This window comes from Orycteropus afer, unplaced genomic scaffold, assembly GCF_000298275.1.
Source record: "Orycteropus afer afer isolate SDZICR_OR568_19922 unplaced genomic scaffold, OryAfe1.0 scaffold00107, whole genome shotgun sequence".
NCBI lineage: Eukaryota > Metazoa > Chordata > Mammalia > Tubulidentata > Orycteropodidae > Orycteropus > Orycteropus afer.
The window spans coordinates 6973377-6996375 of record NW_006921694.1 but is presented as its reverse complement, the minus strand read 5'-3'; the positions used below and the strand labels follow the sequence as shown (position 1 = coordinate 6996375).

The window sequence follows — 22999 nt, the reverse complement described above, 5'->3', positions numbered from 1 at the left end:
ACTAGAAGGCTCGTGGTTCAAACCCACCAGCCACTCCTCAGAAGGAAGATGGGGCAATCTACTTCCGTAGTGGTACTGCCTCGGAAACCCAAGGAGGGGTCACTATGAGTCAGGTCCGACTCGACGGCACATAACAACAGCAACAAACATAGTGTATAATCTTTTTATATATTGCTGGATTTTGTTTGCTTGTATTTTTTTTCATTGGTATAAAATTATATAATAAAACATTTGCCAATTCAACATTTTTCAAATCTTTGTTCAAGTGTCATCTTCTCAATGAAACCTTCCCTGCCCTCTCTGTTTAAGTTGTTAAGACAACTCACCTACCTCACCTGATTATTTCCTATGCACCCCCATACTGGCTTTATTGTTCTCCATAGTAGCTGGCTCAGGACTGGGTGGTGTTTCGTTCTGCTATGCACTGGGTCGCTATGAGTCGGAGACGACTCGATGGCACTTAACAACAATAACAACAAAAGTAGCTATCAGCTTCTAACATGTCCCATTATTTTTTTAGTAGTTTATTATTTATACAGCCCCATTAAAACATAAGTTCCATGAAAAATGTAATTTTGTTTGTTTTTTTCACCAATTTATTCCCAACGCCTATAACAGTGCTTGGTATGCAGTAGACATTCAAAAATCTTTGATGAATGAATGAATGAAATCAAGACCAAAATTCTCATTGCATTTTTGGCAATTATACAGAACTACTGAAAAGTATAAATCATATGTTATTTTATTCACCTGGTCTTGCTTTCCTACTTTAATTTAAATTTTTTCCAACTTCTGAATTTTGTCATATTTCTTTTCACTCTTATATGGTTCCTAAAACCACCATAAATTCTCTGTAATATGATACTAAAAATAAACAACGTATACTGTTCCTGCCTTGTTTGTGGAATCAGTAATTTGTTTTATATGTAATAATTATTTTCCATGGTATAAAGTAATCCAATTAAGAAGCCATCATTTCAACTCCACTCCTAATTCTTGACTATTACATGAGGAAGGGAGGGAAGCAGAAAGGGAGGGAGGGAAGGAGGAATATTTCATCCTGTGAAACTAACTTGATTATTTTGGAAATTGCTTAAAAGCCTTTAAGATAGCTTATATATTAAATGTACTTTGCTAGTAAAAGTAATCACCACATATTCACAATCTATTATCATAAAAAGTTTTCTAAGAAAAGTATTTTGCAGTCCAACTTTGGTAGATTTTCTCATCATATCCTAAAATCTCCAAAACCTGTGTGAGGGCACATTTGCCCCAAAACAAATTTCAGAGGACAGGAAGGGGCAGGAAAAAAGGACGAATAGAAACAGGAAACCAAAGGAGGAAGTGGAAAGGGTGTTGTTACATTGAAGGAATTGCAACTAATGTCACAAAACAAAATATATATAAATTGTTGAATGGAAAACTAATTTGCTCTGTAAACTTCCACCTAAACCTCAATAAAATGTTTTAAAAAAAAAAACAAAACTATTTGAAGTTCTGATTATATACTACACCATTCTTAATGAAACTCACTCATTGCCATCCAGTCTATTCCAACTCATAATGACCCCCCCACACACACCCCTAATTGGATTCCCAAGGCTGTAAATCCACCCCACACACACCCCTCATTGGGTCCCCAAGGCTGTAAATCCACCCCCCCCACACACACACACACACACACACATTGGGTCTCCAAGGCTGCAAATCTTTATAGAATCATGTGGCCTCATCTTTCTCACACAGAGTGGCTGATGGGTTCCAATCACCTTCCTTTTGTTTAGATGCCACATGTCTTAATTACTACAACACGTGAGTTCTTTAATGTTAACAAGTACTCATTTGCAACAACCAAAAAAGCCAATTCCATTAGAATGTCATGAACTTAGGAATTAAGCTACTCTGCCCTAGTAACTCTCTAATATTCCTCACATTCTATGATACAAGTTTGCTGTGGAGCTAACATATTTACACTCTCAAAACAAACTTGGAAATTCAGAATTTGTCTTATTTAACAAAACCTCACTTAACTTTGCATCCTTAAGAACAATTCCTAAGGTGGTGTTATTTTCTAAAACAACTTAAAGTTCCATTGTAAAGGCATAAAGACCCTTGAATAAATGTATATCAAAATGTAATATATGGAGTATACAGCCACTTGTGTAAAAGCATTTCCTAAACAAGACAACTCAAGTCAAACATACTTTCCTTCCCCTGAGAACACAGCTTTTTTTTTTTTTTTTTTTTGCTTTAACAAACAGGAGTTTATTTTTACAATTTGGAGGCTTTTAGTCCAAGTTCAAACTCCCAAGCTCTAGGGGCTGGGTGAAAGCCCCTCAACCTTAGGTTGCAGCTCTGCCTCCTGCTCCTGGCCCACTGAAGCTGGAGACTTTTCTTCACTCAGCTGCTGGCTGCTGAGGCTGACAAGCCCAAGGTTGACAAGTAAAAAGACACAGTCCCTATATTAGCATACCACATGGCAGGCTATTAATTCAAGTCTCTTGAAAGTGCCAAGGTTGGCAGAGCATGGCAGGCTGCTGAGCAATGGCACGGCTACATGCAGGGTTCAAGCATGCCATAGGCTAGAGACCATTCCCAAAGCTGTATCTTATAGACAGTGTGATGGTTATGTTTGTATGTCAACTTGGCTAGGCCTGGTTGAGTAGCTGGGCAGCTGGATGAAGTATTCCCCATGATGAAAATGGTAATCAACTCCATGGTGGAATCTACTGGGAGCAGCTGAGTGGCTGCCTTTGGGTATGTGGTCTGCTTCCTGTATATAAGGAGAAGCTTTGAGAATGGTCTCAAGCCGATGGCACACTTAGATCCTGCATGTAGCCATGTCTTTGCTGAACAGCCTGCTGTGCTCTGCCAACTTTGGGACTTACAATGGACTTAAGTTAACGGCCTGCCATGTGGTTTGGTATCATCAGAACTGTGCCTTTTTTACTTGTCAACGTTGGGGCTTCTCAGCCTCAGCAGCCAGCAGCTGTCTGAGTGAAGAAAAGCCTCTAGCTCCAGTGGGCCGGGAATAGGAAGCAGAGCTGGACCCCAAGGTTGAGGGGCTTTCACCCAGCCCCTAGAGCCTGGCATTTTGAACTTGGACTTAAAGCCTCCAAATATAAGAATAAACTCCTGTTTGTTAAGGCCATCTCATGTGTGGCATATTCTTGTCAGAGTGGCACTAGGTAACCAGAACAGACAGGAAGCAGACCACATACCCAAAGCAGCTACTCAGCTGCTCCAATAGATTCCACCATGGAATTGATTACCGGTCCCATCATGGGGAATACTACATCCAGCTGTCCAGCCACTCAACCAGGTCCAGCCAAGTTGACACACAAACTTCACCACCACACATGGAAACTCAGACTTTGACAGAGGCTGAAGGTTGATCGGCTGGGACATCACAGATGGCGACTTAGACTGCAAGAGTACAATTATCAGTAAGTAAGAAAACCTTGTTTGGTATAATGAATGTGAATCCTCTTCTAAAATATGTCTTCAAACTTGACTTGAGAGACAAAAATGTGTTTTGGCATTCTTGTAAAAACAAGAACTGAATCTTGTGGATCCTGATTTTAGTTAAATTTCAACAAGAAATGCCAGTGATTTAAGACCACCAGTATGATAACACAGCTCTTGAAGTAAAAGTTCAGCAGAAGATATGATTATAAAGGAATCCAAATGAATGTTTAATACACACAGAAGAACTCATTCATGTCTTCCAAAGTAATCACCTTGGGAGGTTACAATCTTTCCAAATGTAAGATAAGAAGTGCAGAATTACTTTAGTGGCATTATCTTCAAAGTCTATTTACACATCACCAATAAAATCAACATCACTCACACTTCATTTTTAAGCAAAGCAATAGTACCAGCAAATCATTATCTTTATTTATTAACTCTCGTTCCCACTGACATTTTGGCAACTTAAAAAAATCAACTCCAGCTCAGAGAAACAATTCCTTTTTTCATTCATTTATCCTGTATTTACTGACTGCCTGCTAGACGTTGGGCATACGCTGGATGCTAAAAATATATAAACATGAGGCTCTGAAGTTAGGGCAGAGTTCTTTGGAATGCAGAAGGGCATTACCCTACAGGCACATGAGACCCATACTAAGGCAGCAGCGGAATCAGTTCCCTGAGCATCCTCACCACCAACACCAAACACAAAGGGAAAATGGTCACCTTCAGTGAACTGATTGAGAGGTTTGCTAATTTAATACTAAGGTATTTAAATTTCAGTATGTGTGTATATATAGGTGTTACTATTTAGTATTATTTTTATTTTGAAATAATAAGAGAAATATTCAATTATTTTTCGAGATACAATTTCTTCCACCTCAAAACACATTAGTATGATTTAAAAGAAAAAAAAAAGGCTATTTTCTTATTCAAACACTAATATTTCTCTGCTTGGGGGAGAAGGAGCAGACAGAAAACATAACTCTAATGGACAAGCATTATTCACTAATTCCACTTAGAGGCTCCTTGCTACAAACAATCAAATGCCAGGTAGCTGATCTCTTTTCTTTATGAGGAACCAACACAATTACACAGACCCAACTCTGTAATAAGTCTCCTGTTGTTGTCGTTGTTGTTGTTAGGTGGCATCGAGTCACCTCCAACTCATAGTGACCCTATGCACCCTATGCAGAACAAAACACCACCTAGTCCTGCACCAGCTCTGTGATCCTTGCTATACTGAGTCCATCGCCGAAGCCACTGTGTTAATCCATCTCATTAAGGGCCTTCTCCTCTTTCATCGAGCCTCCACCTTACCAAGCGTGACATCCTTCTCCAGGGAATGGTCTCTTCCGACAACATGATCAAACGAGGTGAAACGAAGTCTGGCCATTCTCACTTCGAAGAAGCATTCCAGCTGTACTTCCTCCAGGACAGATTTGTTACTTCTTTTAGCAGTCCATGGTACTTTCAGCATTCTTCGCCAGCACCACAACTCAAAAGTATCAACTCTTCTTCGGTCTTCCTTATTCATTGTCCAGCTCTCACATGCATATGAGGCAACTGAAAATATCATGGCTTGTGTCAGGCGCACTTAGTCCTCAAGGAGACATTTATGGTCTTCAGCACTTGAAAGAGGTCCTTTGCAGCCGATTTGCCCAGTGCTATACATCATCTGATGTCTTGACTGCTGCATCCGCTGGTGTTGATTGCAGAACCAAGCAATGTGAAGTCTTTTGATAACCTCAATCTTTTCTCCATATATTGTGATGCTGCTCATAGGTCCAGTTGTGAAATTCTTTTTCTTTATATTGAGATGTAATCCATACTGCAGACTGTATTCTTCAATCTTCATCACTAAGTGCTTTAAATCATCCTCATTTTCAGCAAGCAAACTTGTGTCATCAGCATATCACAGGTTGTTAATGATTCTACCACCAATATTGATGCCACGTTCTTCTTCATATAGTCCAGCTTCTCAGATTATTTGCTCAGTATATAGATTGAGTAAGTATGGTGAAAGGATACAACCCTGACACACTCCCTTCTTGATTTTAAACCATGCAATGTCTCCTTGTTCTGTTCGAATGACAGCCTCCTTCTCTATGTACAAGTTCTTCATGAGTACAATTAAGTGTTCTGGAATTCCCATTATTCTTAATGTTATCCATGATTTGTTATGATCCACACAATCAAATGCTTTTGAATAGTCAATAAAATACAGGTAAACATCTTTCTGGTATTCTTTACTTTGAGCCAAGATCCATCTGACATCAGCAATGATATCCTTTGTTCCACATACTCTTCTGAATCCAGCCTGCACCTCTGGAAGTTCTCTTCAATATACTGCTGTATCTTCAGCAAGATTTTACTTGCATGCAATATTAATGGAATTGTTCAGTAATTTTCACATTCAGTGGGATCACCTTTCTTTGGAATGGGTACAAATACAGATCTCTTCCAGTCAGTTGACCAGGTAGCTGTCCCCCAAATCTCTTGGCATAACCATGTGAGTGCCTCCAGTGGGACATCCATTTGGTGAAACATCTCAATGGGTATTCCGTCAACTCCTGGAGCCTTGCTCATTGACAATTCCTTCAGTGCAGCTTCGACTTCTTCCTTCAATACCATTGCTTCTTCATCATATGTCACCTCCTGAAATAGATGAACATCGACCAGTTCTTTTTGGTACAGTGACTCTGTGTATTCCTTCCATCTTCTTTTGATGCTTCCTGAATCATTCAATATTATGCCCATAGAATCTTTCAATATTGCAACTCAAGGCTTAATTTTTTTCCTCAGTTCTTTCAGCTTGAGAAATGCCAAGTGTGTTCTTCCCTTCTGGTTTTCTAACTCCAGGTCTTTGGACATTTCATTATAGTAATTGGCTTTGTCTGCTCAAGCTACTCTTTGAAATCTTCTGTTCAGCTCTTTTATCTTGTCATTTCTTCCATTTGCTTCAACTACTCTCTGTTCACAGGCAAGTTTCAGAGTCTCTTCTAACATTCATTTTGGTCTTTCCTTCTTTTCTCATCTTTTTAATGACCTCTTGCTTTCTTCATAGATGATGGTCTTGATTTCATACCACAATTCTTCTGGTTTTCAGTCATTGGTGTTAAATGCATCAAATCTATTCTTTAAATGGTCTTTAAATCCAGGAGGGATGTATTCAAGGTCATATTTTGGCTCTCATGGACTTTGTTTTGTCTTCAACTTCAAGTTGAAGTTGCATGTGAGCAAGTTGATGGTCTTTTCCACAATCATCTCCTGGCCTGGTTTTGGCTGAAGATACTGAGCTTTTCCATCACCTCTGGCCATAGATGTAGTCAATGTGATTCCTGTGTATTCCATCTGGCAAAGTCCACGTGTATAGCCTCCATTTGTGTTGTTGAAAAATAGGTATTTGCAATGAATAAGTCACTGGTCCTACGAAATTCTATCATGCAACCTTCAGTGCCATTTCTGTCACCAAGGCCAAATTTTCCAACTACCAGTGATTCTTCTTTGTTTCCAACTTTTGCATTCCAGTCATCAGTGATAATTAAGACATCTTGATTGCATGTCTGGTCAATTTCAGACTGCAGAAGTTGATAAAAATCTTCAATTTCCTCATCTTTGGTTTTGGTGGTCAGTGCACAAATTTGAATAATAGTAGTATTAATGGGTCTTCCTTGTAGGAGCATGGATATTATCCTATCACTGATAGCACTGTACTTCAGGACATATCTTGAAACATCCTTTGTGATGATGAACGCCATGCCATTCATCTTTAAACTGTCATCCCCAGCATAGTAGATCAAATGGTTATCTTATTCAAAATAGCCAAAACCGGTCCATTTCAGCTCACTAATGCCTAGGATATCAATCGTTATGTGTTCCATTACATTTTTGACAACTTTCAATTTTCCTAGATTCATCCTTCGAACATTCCATGTTCCTATTATTAATGAATATTTGCAGCTGTTTCTCCTCAATTTAAGTGGTGCCACGTCAGCAAATGGAGGTCTTGAAAGCTTTACTTTATCCATATCGGTAAGGTTGGTCCTACTCTGAAGATACAGCTCTTTCCTAGTTGTATTTTGAAAGCCTTCTGACTTAAGGGGCTCGTCCTCCTGAACTGTATCAGATAACAATTCAGGGCTATTCATAAAGTTGCACAGTACTGTATCACAGTTTCTCTGCTATTCATAAGGTTTTCCTGGCCAATTCTTTGAGAAATGGATGGCTTCTTCCTTCTTCCTAGTCTGTCTCAGTCTGTAAGCTGCATTGAAACGTGTGTATCATGTGCAACCCTGCCAGCACTTGAAACACCAGTAGCACAGCCTCAAGCTTCACAGCAACATGCAAGCCACAACAGTACAACAAACTGATAGACAAGTTTGTCTCCCTTAGCTATTCAAAACCTCTCCACCCTCCCCTTACCTGGATCCCTGGCACTGCTCTGCTCTGTTGGCCCCTTTGACTTCTCTTTGCCCGCTTTCTTGGGTGGTGGGGGTGGGGCCTCGGTCACTCCTCTTACCTGGATCCCTGGCTGCTGCTCTGCTCTGTTGGCCCCCTCGCTTCTCTTTTCCCCACTTTCCTGCCAGTTGGGGGTGGGGCCTGGGTCCCTCTCCTTACCTGGATTCCTGGCTGCTGCTCCTACCATTGGACCATTGGAGATTTAGATATAATTCGATGGGATACAATGACAGGGTCTAACATTTTAATGAAGTATTTCAGACATATTAAGCATATATAGATTAATGTGGCATTCAGGTTAAAAAAATAAACTTCCCTGTCATTTCCCCCACTAACTTCTACTGCTTCCCTTTCTTTACCAGTGGAGAGAAGAAACTATTCTTCTGAATTTGTTTTCTGTCATCTCATGCATGTCTTTATACTTTCCCTACATATGTATGTATTCTTAACAAGTATATAGCACTATGTTAGATATTTCTAATTTCACATAATGGTATATTCTATTTATGTACATCAAATGGTATATACTTTAGCAACCTGATTTGGCTCAACATATAAACAAATTCTTAAAATTGATACATGTAGCTCTAGTAAGTTCATGTTCATTGCTGTATAGCATTCCATTGGGTGAATATAACACAATGAATCCATGCTCATGTTAAAGAACATTTGTTTCTATTATTGTTAGGTGCTGACTCACAGTGACCCTCTATACAACAGAAGTATCACTGCCCACCATCCTCACAATCTTTGTTATGCTTGAATCCATCACTGCAGCCACTGTGTCAATCCATCTCCTTAAAGATCTACCCCTTTTTCTCTGATCCTCTACTTCACCAAGCATGATATCCTTCTCCAAGGACTGGTGCCTTCAGACAGCATGACCAAAGTACATGAGACAAAGTCTAGCCATTCTTGCTTCTACGGGCATGCTGTGAGCATTCCATTCTTCTTCCAAGACAGATTTGTTCGTTCTTCTGGCAATCCATGGTATTTTCAATATTCTTCCCTAAGATCACAATTCAAATGCATCAACTATTCTTCAATCTTCCTTACTCATTGTCCAGTTTTCACATCCTTATGAGGCTAATGGAAATATCATGGTTTGGGCCAGATGCACCTTTGTCTTCAAAGTGACATCTTTGCTCTTTAACACTTTAAAGAGGCCTTTTGCGGCAGATTTGCCCAGTGCACTATGTCATCTTATTACTTGACTGCTGTTTCCATGGGTGTTGATTGTGGATCCAAGTAAAATGAAATTCCTGACAACTTTAATCTTTTCCCCATTTATCATATGTTGCTTAGTGGTCCAGCTGTGAGGATTTTGGGGTTTTTTTATGTTGAGGTATAATCTGTACTGAAGGCTGTAGTCTTTAATCTTCATCAATAAGTGCTTCAAGTCATCCTCACTTTTAGCAAGCAAGGTCATGTCATCTGTTTATCACAGGTTGTTAATAATTCTTCATCAGATCCAGATGCTGTGTTCTTCTTCATATAGTCCAGCTTCTCGGATTACTTGCTTAGCATAAAGACTGAATAAATATGGTAAAAGGATACAACCTTGACACACACCTTTCCTAATTTTAAACCATGCAGTATCCCCTTGTTTTGTTCTACTCTTACCTCTTGTTATATATATAGGTACCTCATGAGCACAACTGAGTGCTCTGCAATTCCCATTCTTCACAATATTATCCATAATTTGTTATGATCCACACAGTCAAATGTTTCTGAATAGTCAATAAAACACAGGTAATTATTTTTCTGGTATTCTCTGCTTTCAGCCAAGATCCATGTGACATCAGCAACGATATCCCTTGTTCCATATCCTCTTCTGAAACTAGTTTAAATTTCTGGCATTTTTCTATCAATGTCCTGTTGCAACCTTTTTTGAATTATCCTCAGCAAAATTTTACTAGTGTATGATATTAATGATATTGTTCAATAACTCCTACATTCTGTTGAATCACCTTTCTTTGGAATGGGTACAAATATGCATCTCTTCCAGTCAGTTGGCCAGCTATTTAGCTTCTGAAAAGGACAACCTGCAAAGATGATATTCTGTTCTATCGTAAATAACACATAGACCCCTCACCAAAAAGGCATTACAAAAAGATTCCCAAGTGCCTGCCTGCAATAGTTGGAGCTGTGTGTCAACTTGGCTGGACCACAATTCTGTGTGGTTTAAGCTGCTGTGAGTGGTATTCCCATGATGGGATCAGATGATTATGTTTGAGCAGGCAATCTGTTGAAAGGAAGTTTCCCTAGGGGTGTGGCCTGCTTCCAGTGTATCCAAGGACATCCTGGGAAAAGAGACATTCTTCTGTGGATCGGGATTCTGTTGTGCTGCCTACAACTATCCGTGAGTGAACAGTCCACCATTCAGCCTGGAGATCTTGAATTTGTTATTCGTTGGAGTCAACAGCCGGTGTACTGCCTTCCAGCCTTGAGCTCCACAGCCCCTGTGGTTGCAAGAGTCGGGAAAAGCCTCCAGTTTGACGTGGAAAAGCCTCCAGCTTGATGTTTGATCCAGGAACTTTGGACTTGCCAGCTTCTATAAGTGTGTGAGCCATTTTCCTAAGATAAGTTTCTATATATATACATATATATAAGCTTTACTGGTTTTGTTTCTCTAGAGAACCCAGTCTAATACACTGCCTTTTTTTGATTCTCAACAACCTCTACCCAGCAACACCTCTTGGTTCCCCAATCCACATTCTGCCCTTTAATTGAGCCAGTTCCTATATGTCCATCAAGTTCTATAAAATGGGAAGTAGCTTACTTATCCAGAATCATTATGTTGTATTTCTTATTAGGTGCTGTAAAGTCAATTTCAACTCATAGTGACTACATGTGACAAAACAGAAGAGTCCCATAGGGTTTTCTGGGCTGTAACCTTTACAGAAACAGATCACCAGGTCTTTTTCCCACAAAGCCACTTGAACAGTTCAAATCACCAACCTTTTGGTTAGTAGCCAAGTGCTTAACCTTTGTGCTACCAGGGCTCCTTGGAATCAATATAATGGAAGGTAATTTTTCAGAGGCAAAGGCAAGGGGTTAAAAAAGTAAAATTTAAAATGACAAGAAAATTATCTGCTGCCTTTTTTTAATTCTACTTGTTACTAAACTAGTATTTTTCCACAATGCCTATTATATTAGGTTTTAAACTTTAGAATATCTACAAAGTTAATCATTCTTTTAAAAAGTTGTCCATATTAGCAGCTGGTCCCTTTATCTCCAACTTCTTGTTCTTAAAATGAGAACTGAAACCAAAAATAAGAAAAGCAATGACATGTTATAAATGTTTTCTACTACTACTTCTAAATCCAGTTAGTACAAAAGACAATGTTATAGTCGAAGATATAAGACAACAAATAGTTATCATGAATACAAATTATTTGACAGGATTCTTAAGGATTCTATCAATATTATAAATTAATCAATATTTTTACTATCCCTCAGCAATACTACCAAATAGTTTACCCTTGCTTCGTGTCCCCCTTCCCTGCCAATTAGGGTATTTTATCGATAGCAAGTAAACTTTTCTGAATATAGTAGTTACCAAGCTCAATTTAAGAAATACTATTAATATAACCTCGTTGTTTTTTTAATTATTATAATCTTTTAGTCTTCGAAAAATCCCTTACTTGGGCTTGGAGAGCATTTTTTCCAAGTTAAATTCTTTGAGGTATCTTATCATGGCGGCCAAAGAGCAAATCACAGGCTTCTCCAGATTCATAATGCCAGAAAAATTTTGAGAACCTAAAAAACAGTATGCCCTCATTAAAATTATTATTCATCATTATTAAAACAACTTTTAAGTTGACAAAACTTATTTTGTGGTTATTCACATAATAATTTATAAAATAACTCCTAAAATTGCCCTGTGGAAAAATGTGAACGATTAAGAAAACCTAGGAGATGAGAAAAGGGCATTCCTGAGGATGAAATGAATCTCTTTGGACAGCAATCTAGCAAACATTTTTAAAATTTAAATGCTCGATTCTTTTGATCCAGAAATACCCAACATGCATGTCAAGGATGTTCAGTGGAAAATTTGTTTGCAAAGAGTTTTTACAGAAAAATCCAGTAAAAAACTAGAGACAACATATGCGAACATAAATAACAGTTTAAAACTTTTTTGTAAATCCAGATTCCAATGCAACTACTAAAAGAAATCACTTACACCTGTCAGTGCTGATACAGAAACCTATCAACAATGTATTGCCAAGTGAGGAAAATAAGGTGTATGATCCACACTCATCTCTCTTTGGGAATACTGCAATAGCTTTCCATCTTTTCTCCCTGCTTCATCCTTACTCCTGATAGAATATCCTTAACAGAGAAATCACAAGGATCCTTTTAAAAATGTACATCAGAACATGTCACTTTTCTGACCAAAATCCTCCAAAATCTCGAATTCACTGCGAAGTAGAAGCCCAAGTGCTTACAGTGGACTGACTATGCACTCGTACACAATCTGCCTCCCATCTCTTCTTTACCTCTTACCTCACCTCCTAATAGTTTCTCCATCAGTCACTTTGCTCCAGCACACAGCCTCCTTGCTGTTCCTTAAACATGCCAGGCACACTCCTGTATAAGAGACTTTATAATGACCGTCCTCTCTGCCTGAAACACTGCTCCTCCATTTTTTTTTTTTTTTTTTTTAATGGCTTTTTCTCTTAATTCCTTCAAATCTTTGTTCAGGGCCATTTTTCAGTGAGGCCTTTCTTCATCACTATTTAAAAGAGCAGTCCTTTTCCTGCCTTGTTTTCTTCATAGCAGTTATCATCTACTAACACACTGTGTAATTTATTTCTCTTATTGTCTTAACATTAGCTGGTGTGGCAGGTATGAGAGACACGGGCTATATCAAGTATTGTTGGGTGGTGGAGAGAATGTGAGATAGATAAATAACTGTTACTTATTTATGCTCTGGCACTAACATTCTGGTATTTTAATTCTGGCAACCAATCTTTTAAACTGCTAGCCTTCGGCAGAACGTGTCAAAATATTCTATAAAATTCTGAGGATAGTAATGAACCATATTTAAGAGAAGCAAAAAGGAAAGCTGGTGAGTAACTGACTCTTCCTAACACTCCAATAAATATGTCAACACCATCAAAAGATCACAATTACAAAGGAAGGAGCTTCAGTGATGTTACAGTGAACTCCTCCCTCTACCTCCTCCCGTTATTTGCTGGTAATGACTTGTAGTTTGCTGCCATGGAGCCCACGCACAATGGAACAAAATGCTGCCCAGTCCTGCAGCAGCCCCATGATGGACTGCAGGTCCACCCACTACTCGCTACACAGAGCAGATATTCAGAAGTAGACCTCCAAACCTTTTTCTTAGCCATCTTATTCTAGAAGCTCCATTGAATCCTGTTCAGCATCACAGCAACGCATCAGCCTCCAATGACAGGTGGTGGCTACAAATGAGGTGCACTGGCTGGGAACTGAACCTGTGTCTCCTGCAGGGAAGTCAAGATTCTACCCAGAACCAATGACCTTCAGCAACAACCTAAGGCCCTGTTTTTATTAGACTGAAAGTCTAACTCACACCTTTATCCAAATGTAACTTAGTTAAATTTGAGGGCATATATGGATAACACGTATAAAACATTTACCTTTGATGTCAACTACATCTTTCGCATAAAAATCTGTAATCTCCTGGAAAGCATGGCTGTATTCAAAATAAACGTTATCCATCCTTTCAACTCGAATTCTGTCATCCTGTGCACTGAAAGAGGAAAAAGAAAATTTCAAAGGTAATTATCCATAATGTTGAACTGTCTGCATTTAGGCCTTGCTTTGACTTTTAGTTAAAGAGATACATACTCTCCCAAAATGGAGAACAAAGAGAGAGAGAAAGAGATTTAAAGTTTCCCAGCTAAAAGGCACCATTTTATAAAATATAACTATTAATTTTTTCTACCAGTATTCTGTATCACTTGTTAAGAGCTGCTGAGTTGGTTCCAACTCATAGTGATCCTATGTACAACAGAACAAAACACTGCCCAGTCCTCTGCCACCATCACAATCACTGCTATGTTTGATTTTGAGTGTCCCCCAAACTTAAGGGTTCATCTTCCAGTATGTATCAGACAGTGTTTCACTGGTATCTATAAGGTTTCCACTGGCCAACTTTTTCCAAAAGTACATTGCCAGGTCTTTCTTCCTAGTCTTACTACGGAAGCTCCACTGAAACCTGTCCATCATAGGGGATTCTGCTGGTATTTGAAATACCAGTGGCACGGCTTCCAGCATCACAGCAACATGCAAGCCACCACAGCACAAAAATCTGAGACAAGTGGTGGTCTACATCGCTTACTACTTGATGAATATCCTTTCAAGAAGAATATTAACGTGAATTACTTGTTAATAAATATGAAGGCAGAAAAATTGAATCTTGTTTTCTATTATTTGTTTAAATATTCTAGCAATACAATACAGTTCTTTCTTTGAGTAGCATCTCTGTCTAGTTAACTTTTTGCTAAGTCCATTTCTAACATAACCTCTAGTCAAATACAGTTAAGTTCTCCTTGAATGAACTCTCATTCTTGAAACAAAATGTTGGATTTAAAAAAATAAATTAAAAAAAATACATATATAAAGTCACCCATGGAAGCAGCAGTCAAGAAATCAAATGATGTATTGCATTTGGCAAATCTGCTGCAAAACACCTCTTTAAAGTGTTGAAAAGCAAAGATGACACTTAGAGGACTAAGGCATGCTTGACCCAAGCCATGGCATTTTTAATAACCATATATGCATGAGAAAGCTAGATAGTGAATGTTGTTATTGTTGTTATTTGCCGTCGAGTCGGACCCAACTCATAGCGACCCCTCCTTGGGTTCCCGAGGGGGTATCACTACAGAAGTATTTTGCCCAACCTTCCTTCCGAGGAGTGGCTGATGGGTTTGAACCGCCAGCCTTCTGGTTAGCAGTCAAGTGCCTTAAGCACTATGCTACCAGAGCTCCTAGACAGTGAATAAGGAAGACCAAAGGAGAACTGACACCTTAGAGTTATGGTGTTGGCAAAGAATACTGAATACACCATGGATTGTCAGTAAAACAAATCTGTCTTGAAAGAAGTATAGCCAGAATGTTCCTTAGAAGTGAAGATGGTGAGACTTCACCTCAAGTACTCTGGACATGTTCTCAGGAGCAACCAGTCCCTGGAAAAGGACATCGTATTTGGTAAACCAGAGGGTCAGCAAAGAAGAGGAAGACCCTCAATGACATAGACTGACACAGTGGCTGCAACAATGGGCTCATATTTAGCAACAATGTGAGGATGGCACAAGACTGGGCAGCATTTCATTCTATGGTATGTAGAATCTCTATGGGTCAGAACTGACTGAGTGGCACCTAACAACAGAAACATATAAAGTTACATAAACGCATAAACAAAATCATTATTTTCCATTCTGGATAATGCATTCTTTTGCATTCTCTGTTTTGCTTGACTCCCCAACCCCCTTTAATTATCACAACCCATGCATGTTAAGAGTCTATCATCAAACTTTCTGTATTTTTTTTCATGGTTATAGGATCATATACAAGCATGTATCATATTATACATGATTAGTCATATATGCCTATGGGAAATTATCACTGTTTGATTAAAATAGATGACTGCATAAAAACTTTTCTACATCTTGTTTTCATCCCTAAATAATAGCATATTTTCACATACAATGTACCTAGCACACACACAGCACCTGTAGGAAACTAATATGCAAGGTAGTTGCATGGTTTGCAAAAAAACGGTAAAATGCAAGTGTTATTTGCATAAAAATACTATAATGCTTGGAAATTCTTCCATATAAAATGGCCTAATTATAACTCATTCTTTGTAATGACTTTAAAATAGTCTGGATATGAATGTCATAAGTTATTCAATCATTTCTTTATTGTTGGATATTCACTTGGTTCAGGTTCTACAAATAAACCCACAATAAACCATCTAATAGATAAAATTTTACAAACTTGTTCTTTCATTTTTAAGGGTAAATTCTTAGGAGTGAGATTAATGGCTTAAAAGGGACAGGTATCTTAAATTTTAATAGATGATGGCCATACTGCTCTTCAAAAAGGTCATAACAAATTCACGCTACAACCTAATACATGAACATATCCTTCACTGTTATCCAATGCAGTAATAGGAAATGTTCCCTCCCACCCCCTTTTTTTCTTTTTTCCAATTTAAAAAATATAAAGTATCTCATTGCTATTTTAATTTTCATTATATGGTGTCTCAGTAATTTCAGAAGGAAGATGGGGCAATCTACTTCCATAGTGATACTGCCTCAGAAACCCAAGGAGGGGTTGCTATGAATCAGGTCCTACTCGATGGCACACAACAACAACAACAGTAATTTTAATAGCTTTTTTTGTATTTTTAGCCATACACATTTGTTTCCTCTGTAACTTGCCCATTTATATTCTTTTTTTCTATATATTTTTTTTTCCCACTTTCTAAACATGTGTTTTATATTGTTGATACTAACCCTGGGTTATTAAAAATAATTTCCCAATTGATTATTTGTCTTCGGATTTTGTTTACGGTATTTTTTCTCTACTTGAAATTTTTAGTCCTTAAAAAATATTATAATATGGCTTCTGTTTTTAATAGCTTATTGGGTTATTATCTTGGGTTAGAAATGCTGTCCTATAAAGTGTATTTTAAACAATTTAAAAAGTTGCAAGCATGCAGAAAATATGGAGAAATATATGAAAAGTCTAAGTATTCACCGCCCAGTTTTATTAAGTCTTTACCAGTTTGTCATATGTTGCTTTAGGACATTTTAAATAAAATAAGCAAAATAAAACATTATAGATATAACTGTAGCCCATACACATCCCTTCTGACCACATTCATCTCTCTACCACCCTCACACATAAATACGATCTTGAATTTGGTGTACAATTTTACCGCTTCTAGTTTTTTTTGTAGAGTCCCTGGGTGGCACAAATGGTTAAGTACTAGACCACCAGCAGAAAGGATGCTGACTCAGAAGACAGGCCTGGTAATCTGCTTCCAAAAAGTCACAGTCTACAAAACTTTGTGGCACAGTCCCATTGTGTGCACATAGGTAGCCGTCCGTGCATTGCAATTAGCTTGATGGCAACTACTCACATTTTTTTGTACTTTACACGATACAAATCTTCACACATTATTTCATGTGTTTAGTTTCAGATACATGATACTTTATTATCATTCTACAACTTCCTTTTCTCATTCAGTTACTATACTTTTAAGATTATATATGTAACAGTATACCTCTTATTTTTACTTTAATTATTTCATTATTTCTTTTATTTCTCAGTAATTTTTAAAAAATTATTTTGGTTCAATATACACAACAATAAATTTTCCATTTTATTCATTTTTAAACATACGATTCAATGACAATAAGTACATTCACTATGTTATGCAATCATCACCACTATTTCCAAAAGTTTTTCATCACCCAAAACAGAAGTTAAGAACCCCATAAACAATAACTCCCTTAGCAAATCAATTACTATTCAGGCCTGATACCAACTACAAATGCAGACCTTCTTCTTCTGATCCTAGCCACCAGACCTAGTGCAGATCTCACAAGTTAAAGGGCACTGTGCTCCAGACTGCCAAGTTTATTCAAGACTTTGGATGTCAGCCTCAAGCTTGAAAGCTTGCAAAGCACCCTCACTTCTGGCCTTTTGGCTACTAATTTGGGGTTTCCCACTGTCAGCCATAAGCTCAGCAATCCTTAGGACTCCTCTTATTTTGATCTGCTGGCTATAAATTTGAGGATTCCACGTTTCCCCACCCCCACCCCAGCCAGGTTTGAAAAGTCACTGGAACAATTTATAAAACTCAGGAAAGCGCTATGCTTACAACTGCGCTTTTATTATAGCAAAAAGAATACAAATCACAACCAGCACAGGGATGCATAGGACAAAATTTGGGCAGGTCCTTAACACGGAGCTTTCATATTCAAAAAGGGACATGTCACCTTCCTGATCATGGATGGTTTCACCAACCAGGAAGTTCAAGGAACTTCCACATATTGGGGTCTCATTACATAAGCATAGTTAATTGAATCACTGATCTCGTGGTTGAACTCAACTTTCAGCCCTCCTCCCACAAGGTTAGGGTGAGTCTTTCTGACCTGGCCATTCTTCACTGAAGGCTCAGCACATTAGCAAAACCTGTGAAGTAGGTGTGGTCTGAAGTCCCTCCATGAATAACAAAGATTCCAAACACTGGGACAAGTCCAAGGTTTTAGAGGTTATATTGGTAAGCATAATGTTTTCAAGGCTCATCCATGTGGTATCATGTACCCAAACTTCAGATTTCTTTATGACTAAATAATATTCCATCATATTGTGTCTTAGTTTCCTACTGCTGTTGTTGTTAGCTACCATCAAGTCAACTCTGACTCATAGCAACCCTACGTACAACAGAATGAAACACTGCCCAGTCCTGTGCCAGCCTCACGGTCCTTGCTATGCTTGAGCTCATTGCTGCAGCCACTGTGTCAATCCATCTCATTGAGAGTCTTCCCCTTTTTCACTGCCCTTAGTTTCCTCTAAAAAAAACAAAACAAACTCACTGTCATCGAGTCTATTCTGTCTCAATCCTTAGCATTCTTAGGCTTATAGAGTCACCTGCCTCCCTCACCAATGCACCCATCCTCCTCTGTATATAACTTTCTCCATGTCTGTTCCTCCATTTTATAAAACGCCACCCAAAAGAGACTAGGATTAGCACCCACAATACTCCGGTATGCCCTCATTTAACTTAAGAGAAGTTTTATGGGAGGCTTCTGGGATATTCATAATGTTCTATTTCTTGACCCAGATGCTGTTTATACAGGTGTGTTTACCTGTATAATTCACTGAGTTGTGCATTTGTGATTTGCATACTTTTCTGTATGTTTGGCAGACCACAATAAAAAGCCTGCATAAATAAAAAGATAATGCTATCCAAATTATACAAAAAGTAGACCAATGTAAGAATTAAAAGAGGGAAAAAGAGCTGTTTTAGAGCAGTTTAAACAAAATCATGTTTTTCTTTTAAGAACCTATCTTTAGCTCTCTGTACATGAGAAATGAATCATGCAGAGGAAATCACCTAATAAAATTTTTCCATTTAACAAGGAAATAAGTAAAAAGCAGTTTGGAGGTAGTCATTGGGTGAAGAAAAGTATTTTTCATTAATCAACGTTGATTCTGAAAGACAGTCTACATAATACTTTTAAATATGCATACATTTCTACAGATAATTCTCATTTCTACAGAAAGCTGAAAGCAGGAAAATCATACAGATATATTATTACAATGAATAATAAGGTGATAACATTTTAAAATACTCAGCAGACATTTATGGAGTAACTACTATGTTGTTTCCTGAAGCTCTTACACCACACTGCTGTCAGAGAGAGAGAAATGAGAATGAAAACAACTTTCTCTAACGCCTTCAATGGCTCCCAATTCTTTACTATGAACAGTAGAAGTTTTTCCACAGAGATATTCAAAATTTTCTGATGAAACAGATAAAAACTGCCCTCGTAGAACTCTCATTCTAGTAGGCAGAACATAAAGAAGTAAATTATTGCAAAAAGTACATGGAGGTGGCATCTTCTGACCCCTCTAACTTTACAAGAGGAAGACAGAATCACTATCAGCAGCCCAAGGCTTATTCCCATGAGGCCAGACATTCCGCCACCCTCCAGTCTTTTTAGCAACTTTGAGACCAACCATCCCTCCCACAGTACTCACTAATTCTCTGCTGGGTTTGACAGTTCGTTGCAATGACCACACAGAACTCAGATAATACACACCATCTGGGGGTTTGTTAGGGAAGTTGTTGTTGTTGTTGTTGTTATGTGCCGTCGAGTCGGCCCCGACTCATAGCGACCCCTCCTTGGGTTTCCGAGGCAGTTATCACTACGGAAGTAGGATTGCCCAACCTTCCTTCCGAGGAGTGGCTGGTGGGTTTGAACCGCCAGCCGTCTGGTTAGCAGGCAAGTGTCTTAGCCACTATGCTACCAGAAGTAGCAGGCTGCAATTCAGGTTCAGGAACATGCTCAGGATACAATTCTTCAATCAGGACAGTCTTGCCCTCTGCTGTGCCCTCAGATATTCCTCTCTGGCACTTGGCCTCTTGTCCTGACCTCTGCCTCTGTGGGTCAGGTAAGCCTGCCACTCTGTCTCGTGCCTCTTGGTTCCACTGCCACTGTCTCTCCACTGGGGCATCTCTCCATCGGGTTATGTCTCAGCCAAGGAGGTCCAGCACAGGGATCTTGGGTCCAAGGACATGCTCCACTTCACCTCCAGCTTTTCTCTCTTGATGGCAGTGAGATCCCCTCTCTGCCTCTAGGAGCTCTAGTGGCATGGTGCCAAGGCATTTGACTACTAACCAGAAGGCTGGAAGTTCAAACCCCCCAGCCACTCCTCGGAAGGAAGACTGGGCAATCAATTTCAGTAGAGATAAACCAAAACCAAACTCACTGCTGTCGAGTTGGATCCAACTCACAGCGACCCCTCCTTGGGTTTCTGAGACAGTATCTCCAAGGAAGTAGATTTCCCAGTCTTCCTTCTGAGGAGTGGCTGGTGGATTTGAACCCCCAGCATTCTGGTTAGCAGTCAAATGCCTTACACACTATGCCACCAGCACCTTGGAAACCCAAGGAGGTGATCATTGAGAGGTTCATTTTAAGCCTGGCAGAGTGACAAAACTAACCAATCCCAACATCAGAGTTCTACACACCTTATTTGCATGGTCCCACCCAGTCATCCAGTGGGAATTACAAAGACTATGGCTAGAAAAGACATACCAAGTAATTCATTGCACCACAATTATATTGGGGTGGGGGGGAGGCAGTGATCTAGCACCTGTTACTTCTCTAACCTTAGCCTACTATTCTTATTCTCACTCCCTTGACTGTAGCCACACTGGACTTTATGGCATTTCTCAAACACCGCAAGTCAAGTCAAGTCTCACCTCAATGCCTTTGCACTTACTTTCCCTCTGCCCTAAATATTCTTCCCTTGTAATCCACATGGTTTGTGCCTTTGTGTTTTTTGATACATTCCCTGATCACCTTGTGTAAGACATCTTTCCTCACCAGTACAATCATGTGTTATACAACTTCAAACCATACATACATCCTTGGTCCAATAAGGTTATAATAGAGTTTAGAAATTCCAATTGAAGAACAGGACACCATAGCTTCCCACATGCAACATGCGCAACATGCATATCTCATGTCTCTTGTATATGAAGCTATTGTGCTGCCAGACATAATGGTACCAAAAAAAAAAAAAAAAAAGCCAAACTCACTGCCACTAAGTTGATTCAACTCACAGTGACCCCTCCTTGGGTTTCTAAGGCAGTATCTCTATGGATACCATAGAAGCCACCAGAGCTCCTGTATAATGGCACAGTACATATATAACCTATACATATATTATGTATATAACCTATATATACATATGTATAACCTATACACATATATGCATACATATAATACATGTATCTTGACAAACACATAAATGCTTATGTTACTGGCTTACAAATGTACTGTACTATACTTTCTATCTAAAAAGGTTACTGTCAGTAAACTTGGTTTGAACTTGGCTCAACTCATAGGCAGCAGCATCCAATCTTGTGTACTGAACATCTCCTAAGTGGTGTAATGTTATCTCTCTGTTTAATTTTCTTTATAAAATATTACCATAAAGTGCATCATGGCTCCTAAACACAGCAAAATCAGTGCCAGTGACAGTAGCAGAAAGAAGCAAAGCAGGAGTATTGATTTGGAAGTGAAACACAAGGTTATTAAGCAATATGAAGGTGGGAAATCAGTGAATGCTATTGTTCACGATTTAGGCCTGTTGCACTTGACAATCATGAGGAACCTCAAAAACAAAGAATTCTCCAATGTTAAAGGATCAGCTCCACTGAAATCTACAAGGCTAAGGAAAATGCAAGAGGGAACAATATCTGAAATGGAGAAATTGCTAATGATGTGAACTGAGGATCAAACATAAAAGCATACCCAACACAAAAGCAACTTTTTGATGATCACTGCTAAGGTATGAAGCTTGCTCAAGATGCTTAACGAAAAAGCAGGACCAGACTATGATATGGTGTTTGCACAACATCCAAATCACATGATATCTATTTCACAGAATGTGTCATGGGCATGGACATTAAGCAATGCATGACTATATATAAGATCCATGAAAGCAAAGACTTCTGTCAGTTTTATTTCTGCTATACACAATTCCCTCGAGGTAGGTAGCATTATTGCCACTTTGTTGTTGTTGGTAGGTGTTGTCAAATCAGTTTCAACTCAGCGATCTCATGCACAACAAAACAAAACGCTGCCTGGTCCTGCGCCATCCTCACAATCACCATGCTCACAATCACTGCTTGAGTTCATTGTTGTAGCCACTGTGTCAATCCATCCCACTGAGGGTCTTCATTTTTTCACTGACCATTTTATCTATGTTACCAAGCATAATGTCCTTCTCCAAGGACTGGTCCCTCTTGATAACATATCCAAAGTATAAAAGGCAAAGTCTTGCCATCATCACTTCTAAGGAGGCTTTGTTATGTTGTTGTTGTTATGTGCCGTCAAGTCAGCCCTGACTCCTAATAGCGACCCCTCCTTGGGTTTCCGAGGCAGTATCACTACGGAAGTAGCTTGCCCACTCTTCTTTCCGAGGAGTGGCTGGTGGGTTTGAACCGCCAGCCGTCTGGTTAGCAGGCAAGTGTCTTAGCCACTATGCTACCAGAGCTCCCAAGGAGGCTTTAGAAACTAGTAAATGTGAGCTTCGAGGGATTAACTACTATGCTTAAAATCATAAAGAAATAATGGGTTAATACATATTCAAACCCAGTGTACCTAGCTCCAAAGGCTTTATTTGTTCTTCTACAAGATTGTGTAGGCATAAGTTGATTCAGGAAGAAATCTAAGAAGGGGATTTTCTCCCATCTGTGATGCTGAAAGGATTTTCACACTTTAATCCACTGAAGAAAGAGTATCAGACTAACTATTACAAATCT

General features: G+C 38.9%; 1 protein-coding gene across 1 annotated transcript in view; it reads right to left on the bottom strand.

Moving 5' to 3' along the window:
* The window catches only part of MSH3 (mutS homolog 3), a 381560-nt gene that overhangs the window by 215694 nt on the left and 142867 nt on the right, over window positions 1-22999 (bottom strand). The window contains exons 9-10 of the mRNA XM_042781327.1: window positions 13560-13672; window positions 11577-11691 (exon numbers count right to left, since the gene is read on the bottom strand). Coding sequence (XP_042637261.1) covers window positions 11577-11691; window positions 13560-13672 — 228 coding nt within the window. The remainder of the gene's footprint in view (window positions 1-11576; window positions 11692-13559; window positions 13673-22999) is intronic.